Source organism: Vigna radiata, unplaced genomic scaffold (assembly GCF_000741045.1).
Source record: "Vigna radiata var. radiata cultivar VC1973A unplaced genomic scaffold, Vradiata_ver6 scaffold_149, whole genome shotgun sequence".
NCBI lineage: Eukaryota > Viridiplantae > Streptophyta > Magnoliopsida > Fabales > Fabaceae > Vigna > Vigna radiata.
Window position 1 is genome coordinate 732236 of NW_014542731.1, and position 7290 is coordinate 739525.

The window sequence follows — 7290 nt, forward strand, 5'->3', positions numbered from 1 at the left end:
ATATATATATATATATATATATATATATATATATATATATATATATATATATATATATATATATATATAAAATGAACGTAAAAATATATTATGATACCACTTTTCATATATTATATAAAATATTTCCTTAATTAATCCCAAGGAATAAGTGTGACTCTGCATATTTTTGTTTAATTCAAATTTAATAAATTTGTTTGACACTTATCCTTCACCATATATAATTAGAGATATATATGATACATTAATTCTCTTTTTTCACACAGTTTATCTAATTTTTTAATATTTTTTAACATTTTTCATCATATTAATTATTTTCTCTTTCTTGTTATTTTGTCCCTATTTCTTCCTCCCTCCACATTTGAGACATCTTTTCTCTGCTGTTCAGTTTTTGATCCTCAAATGAAATTTAAACAGCTATTTTATGAGAGTATATGATCAAATCCATAACAAATAAAGTTCTTGCAACAGTTAAAACTTCACCATATACTACAAGAATCTTATCAAGTTAACTAAATATTTACACTTTGATTTTTGTTTCCCCTTCAAATTAACATGCCAAATAAAGATAATCACAACCCTTCAAAGCAGTAACACAAAGTACAACAAAACCCAGAGGAGCCAACACTTTCACTGACAATGACATACCTTCCTTTCATCCATCCCAACACACACGTCCACTTGTCTTTGTTTTCCAACTTGAACTGAACCCCCCAACAAAATATAAACAAAAATCGAAAAGAATCCAGATTCAAGACAAAGAACAATAACACAATCATTATAAAAAAAAAAAAGAAAAAAAAAACTGAAAGAATCTCCGACAGATACCTCCCTCTCCCATGTAGTTAAAGCAGACACAACTGTTTTTTTCTTTGATGTCACTGGTGCACATGTGTTTCCCTGCATTCCAATCATGCAACTTGAGTGGTCCCTTTCTTTAAAGCAAACACATCACGTGACTGCCTCAGTTTGATAGCAAAAGCCTACCACCACCAATGTCTCCATTATGAACATTTCCTTCATCAATTGCCTAATAAAATCTCTCACCCATCACTACGTCATGCCATTCATCACCCTTTTTCTTCTTACCAACTTTTATAACTACTTTTAGTCTTATTCTTCTATCACAATCCATAATCTGCATTCATATTTCATCAAATCTTTTATTATATATTCTTCAGATAAAGTTTAATAATATTCTGATTCAAGAACAATACACAAACACTTATAAACTCGTATTTCAATTTTTCTTTTCTTCCATTTCCAAAACTCTGCAATTTCTTTTCTAGAATTGAAAGGAATCACAGATCATCTAAGCTAGCTTACATGTTTCACATCTTTGATCAAAGTCTACACAGGTTCAGTCAGTGTTCAAGGGAGGATTCAAACTTCAGACATTGATAAGTTGTTCCTTTTCAGTGAGTGTGTCACATCGTGGTTTTGGAGATGGTAATGGTGATTGGGATGTTGATCCTGCAGCATTGTCCATCTTCTTTATGTTTTGTTGGTGATACACTTGCCTCAGTCTCTCTATCTCCCTCTTCAGTGCTTCTTGATGTGCTGCATTTATATATTTATATATATATGTGTACATGATTGCATTCTTTACATATAACTGCGTGCTTAATGACAGAGTATACATGCATGATTAGCACACTCATCTAGATATGCTTTGCATGCAAACCCTTTTTTTCTCTAAAATCAACATCACTCTGCAACTTAATAATTGGCCTATTTCTTTTGCTTTTTGCAGGAACAAAATTATACGCATAGTTTGCTTAATAACTTGCACTAAAAAGAGGCAAACAGTACAATGTATTTAATTTTTATGATCCTGAATACTATACCAACTTCGAGGAGTAGCATGCTTATTGTTATTGAATTCGAAAAGTACAGGTTAGATACAAAAAAAAATGTTTTATTTATCATTTTTTTTTTCTCGTGAACTTAACTCTAAAAGCTTGAAACTAACTCTTTATCATACACAGGTGCTGTCCATGATACTGACAGTAGTTGACATAAAAGGATTTCAGAAATAGACATATTAACTTTAGAAAAAAAAAAAACAGTATAATTACTTTCCCTTCAAGTTAGATATGAAAAACCAACCCCTTACCATATATATATATATATATATATATATATATATATATATATATACCTTTTTAACTTATGCAAACTAATTGATAATAATGTACGATTTACTAAGTTAGACTTAATCAGAAGGTTATTAACATTGAGCTCTCTCAGCCGTTTCAACATTAACAAAATCGATAAGTAATTAATTGAACAATTGGTTTCCTAAAGAAGATTTCTGCAGATGATGTAGTTTAATAATAGAAGATAACATGTAAAGCAAGTACCATCTTTGAAGATCTTGTCTTGAGCCAGCGCGGCGATTCTTTGCTTCAAAGCACTGTTGTCAACATTTAGAAGCAAACGTTGATGATCCAAAAATGCAACTCGCGGAGACAATACAGAAACTTCAGCCTTCATTTATCAAGAGAATCAACACGTTAAGCCAAACAAAACCATGTAAATTGCTAATTGTTAATTCTATCTAACTATATTATAAGCCTTGTATATAACTTTGCTACAGTCAACTAAATAATGCACCTGTAATGAAGTCACACTTCGTTCAAGCTCAGAAATGTATTGCAGCTTCCTCACTCTTGATCTCTGTGCCGATTGTCTATTTGCCAAGATTCTGAGATAATGCAAAACAGGAATCAGATGATGAATATCATGAAGAGCATGTTTTCCACAAGAATAATCCATAAACATTAAATAGTCACAGGTATTCATATTATCGAGAGAAAAAACAAACATGAAATACATATATATTTACACAGTACATTACTACTTGTTTGTTTCAATGTTGTAACTAAAACATTATCCATTTGTTTTGAGAAACGTTATTATCCGAACTGAATGTCATACGGGTGAATGCAATGCAAGTTTACGAGAAACTAAGTATACCTTTTGACCCTCTTGGGGTCTGTGATTTTCTCACTGGAACAAGTTGCTGCATTTGCGTTACTATTATTACAATCATCGGGGTTTTGTGTGATTTCTTGCTTGCATTGGCTTTCATCCTCATCTGACTCATTCTTCACTTGCTTCGTCTCTTGCTCCTCCTCCTTTTCCTTGTTCATATCCTTCTCATCGTTGATGCTGTTGTGATCAGAGGGTGTAGAAGGGTTGGAGCAGGAAACCGTGAATGCCATCATGGTGCTATTATTACTATGATAGTTGTTGATATTATTATTATTATCATTATCAATAATATTATTACTATTATTATTCCCTGAAGCCTCATCACTGAACATGGACATGAATTGTTCGTCATCAAACCTCTCGAACTCGTTCTCATTGTCACCACCACCATCACTCCCGCGGCTTTTACAGTGATGATCCAGCATTGGTGCCTCCAGGAAGGCGACGGAGTCACTCACCGAGCGCCGGTGAGCACCGCGTCTGGCGGCTGAGAAGTCAAGAAACTCATCCACCCATGAAGGGTTTTGGTTTGAGATGTTTGGTGCCATGGTTTTGAAGGAAGGCATCTTTTGGTGAGGAGAAGAAAAGTCTGGCCAATTGGGTGTCATGTTTGGAACTTTTGGTGGCAATTGAGCCATTTTGAGTGACACCAATCAACACAATCTCTCAGGAAGATGATGATGAAGTAGAATTAGAGAGAAAGGAACAGAAGAAGACTATGTATATAAATATCTCAAATCAAACCAAACCAAACCATACACAAACACAATGCTGGTATATATTATGTCTATCTATATGCACATATAATTATATATAGTTGGAGATGAAAGCATGTTAAATGGAAGAAGGTTTGAGGCTTAAAGGGTCTAATGAGAAAGGAAGAAGGAGGAGAAGAAGAAGAAAAAAATGAATTTTTAAAGAAAAAATGTTTATGGAGGTTTTAAAATCCCAATAAATCTCTGGGGTATCTGCATCTATGTGTGTTTTGCAGTGGGGTCACATGGATGAGAGAGAGATTGGACAGCTATGAACAGCTGGGAGGAGAAAGGGGTTGGGTCTCCTCAACTCAACGGCATTACTGGAAAGTCGCCACTGGTTTAATTATAAATAACCAGTGGGAATCAGCCACCACGTGCCCTTGTGACCGTCCCTTTTGTAGGGTACCCTTATAATAATAGTCTCATCATTTTTATATATTTTTACCTTTCTCTCTTCTTCTTATTATTACCATATTAATATTACATTACCATCTCTAATTTTAACCATTCCATTATTTAGTTAATTAGGTATACCCTTCTAGGGCAATCCGTTTAACTAATTAAACTGTTGGGTTAAGTTTTTTTTTTTTAGGCATGGTAATTAATTAGAATGGTGGGAGTTAGAGGCAAAGGCGTAACTAACATGTTTAAATAAGGTTGAAGTGGAAGAAATAGGGCTAAACAAATTTAAGATGAAATCGAAATTAGGTAATTGGTTTGAATGGATGGTTCCTGTTGTTGGGGAAAAGTTTAAAAGAGTTAATGGGATAATTTTGGGTGGTTAGTGCCTGGTGAAATCATTGTAGGGAGGGACAACAAACACATACACATAGAAAGATATTGTCTGTTTTGGATTAAACTCTCACGGATTTGTTTTGGATACTATTTCAAAAGGTCTCTTATCAATGAAAGTATCTTATGTTTATATAAATTTATGTTCATCTCTTATTTCTTTTTTCTGTGAGATTTTGTTTGTACCCAATAATCATATAGGTTGGGATTTTTATCTATGAACAATGACCACGTGCTTAAATCACATGGGTTGGTAGGTGACCATGTAAATTGATTTATATTGGTTTCTTTTATTTTATCCATTGCTTTACGTTTTAAATCCTAATTATGCAGTTATATTAGTTTTTGACGATGATAGTAACAAAATCAAATAGAATTAAGAATACATAGGATATCTTATTAATTAAACAGCATATAATGAAGTTATGCATAATAGGTGTTTTTAGATTAAATGATTCGGATTAATCTTGGTGTGATGTATTTAAGTATTTGTTTTCAATGTAATTTTGATAATTAAACAAAGTAAATTGTTTAAACTAAAACAATTGTTTTCTGTTTTTTTTATGTATATTAGTACATCAGTGATTTTCAGTTTTTGAATACATTAAATTAATTTTAAACATACAAAGTTTAAATTTATAACAGCAGTTAGCCTTTGATATTTATGTCTATTTTTATAAAGAAATGTTTTATTTTTTTAAACAAATGTAAATATAAAATTGTTGCATTATATAAATGATTAAAAATTAAATTGACAATGAAACAATATGAGAATAGAAGTGATTTTCTGAGTAAAAGAAATACTAGAATTAAACTATTGAAAATAATATGGTTAGAATTAAACACAATATATCAAAAACAATAAAATAGATTCCAAGAAAGGTATCGAAAAAAGAATAATGGAAGCATATACCAAGGCTAATTCAAGAAGGAGATTATATGCAGTAATTACTACAAACGTGAAAGCAAACTCAACATCTAGCATTTGATTTACGTATTTTTCTTTTATTTTAATAAATAACTTTCAAAGTGGGGAAAAATGTAGATAAAGGAATCATATGTAAAATAAGAGTTACAAATTGTAAATACAATTCCAAACATATACCAACAAATGTTACGAAGAGAAAATTGACAAGACTAATGTTTATTGTATCAATTTGGGTCATCGATGACATTGATTTTCCTTACCAGTTTCTATATCCTTGATAATTTAATTTCCTACAATTTACATTTCTGCAAAACCCGTCGTCATCATTCTCTTCTTCATCTGTCACTTCTCACTTTTTTTTTTATTCCTCCATTAGTTCACACTTAATAAAAAAAATACAAAAAATATGATATTTTGAAAGAAATGCATGATATCTTGATTATATAATCAACATAACATGAGAATAGAGTGAATTAAGAAATTTTGGTGACTTTTGATCCATAATATAAGTAAACTATTGTTTTGACAGTGGATATGCATAGAACACTCAAACACATTAAATCAAATTAAAAAAAAATATTAATTTTGATAATTTCCTGTAAATCAATCCATGTCAAATAGACTGAAATGACTAAAAGACACTATATAAGCATCAAATCCAAAAACATAATCTATAAATAGTATGATATTCTTAAAATGAATATACATGTTGATTCAAAATGAACATTAGGATACTTACAATATTTACTCTCTTTTTTCTAAAAAAAAAAAATATTTATTATCATCACTCGCACTAGTAAAAAATGGACCTATTATTGTGCACATTATGCATCGGTTAACTAAAAACCGAAGCATAATATTGTACGGTGACATTTTTGAAATTATATCGACAGAATAGACTGCGGTTTTGAGAGGAACTGTGGCCTATTCTCCCTGCAAAATTCTGATATTCCCACCAAGTCAAATCTAAAATAAATTTGTAGGGGAATAGGTCGCGATTCCCCTCAGAACCACAACCTATTTCTCTGCAAATTTCTGACATTCCCACCAAGTCAGTCCTGAAATAAATTTGCAGGGGAATAAGCTGCGGTTCCTCTCAGAACCGCGGCCTATTCCCCTACAGATTTCTGACATTCCCGCCAAGTCAGTCCTAAAATAAATTTGCAGGGAAATAGGTCGCGGTTCTGTGGGAAATCGCGACTTATTCTCCTGCAAATTTCTGACATTCCCCCCAAGGCAGTCCTACAGTAAATTGGGGCCGTCAGGGAATAGGTCGCGATTGTTAAGGGAACCACGACATAAAGTGTGCAAAAAGTTTTCAAAATTGTCATTTCAGATAAACTTTTAATTTCTTTATGAGAATAGGTCGCGGTTAAGATGGGAATCGTGGCCTATTTCCCTCTATTACCACGATTTTCTAGTGAACCGAGGTAGTAGCCCCTATCGAGGGTTAAATTTCGAAAAGGCATGAATAGTTCTTCTTCTCCAGCGCGATCCTATCTCTACAACTTCTTCTGTTGCTGTGAGACTTTCTCCCTTCTTCCTAACGCCACCGTTGCGCCGCCATCGTCACTGTAGAAGGACTTCCTTCCTCATTTTTCATCACCTACGTTTGTATCCGATCAAATTTGGGTTTGGTCGTCGGATTTTTTTCGTTTTTTTTAGTTTTTGGGTTGGTTTGATACGTTTTTTTATTGATTCGGATTATCAAACTTACGTTTTATTGTATTTTATTGTAGGTATTGTGTTTTTTCTTTTAAATTTGTTCTGTTTCAAACTACGGGTTGTTCCGTCTTCTCCATTATTGTGTGGTTTTTC

At 32.4% G+C, this 7290-nt stretch overlaps 1 protein-coding gene across 2 annotated transcripts; it reads right to left on the reverse strand.

Moving 5' to 3' along the window:
• Positions 1-456: 456 nt before the first annotated feature.
• On the reverse strand, positions 457-4072 carry LOC106780596 (basic leucine zipper 34). Of its 2 annotated transcripts, XR_001377286.2 has the most exons (5): positions 2977-4072; positions 2614-2704; positions 2361-2487; positions 1324-1557; positions 457-1135 (listed from the first exon to the last, which is right to left on the reverse strand). XR_001377286.2 is itself a non-coding variant. In XM_014668893.2 (4 exons), the coding sequence occupies exons 1-4, from the start codon at positions 3630-3632 to the stop codon at positions 1388-1390; spliced, it is 1044 nt and encodes a 347-aa protein (XP_014524379.1). In that variant the 5' UTR covers positions 3633-4072; the 3' UTR covers positions 1223-1387. The 2 variants fall into 2 exon arrangements, 1 of the variants encoding a protein (XP_014524379.1); XM_014668893.2 differs by lacking the exon at positions 457-1135 and having other exon boundaries at positions 1223-1557.
• Positions 4073-7290: the final 3218 nt, after the last annotated feature.

Excerpts from the sequence above, each read along its gene's own strand:
- LOC106780596 (XM_014668893.2), bottom strand. The coding sequence starts at position 3,632 with ATGGCTCAATTGCCACCAAAAGTTCCAAACATGACACCCAATTGGCCA. Across the intron at positions 2,705-2,976 it reads GACCCCAAGAGGGTCAAAAG|AATCTTGGCAAATAGACAAT; the intron begins GTATACTTAGTT and ends GCATTATCTCAG. Across the intron at positions 2,488-2,613 it reads GAAGTGTGACTTCATTACAG|GCTGAAGTTTCTGTATTGTC; the intron begins GTGCATTATTTA and ends TGATAAATGAAG.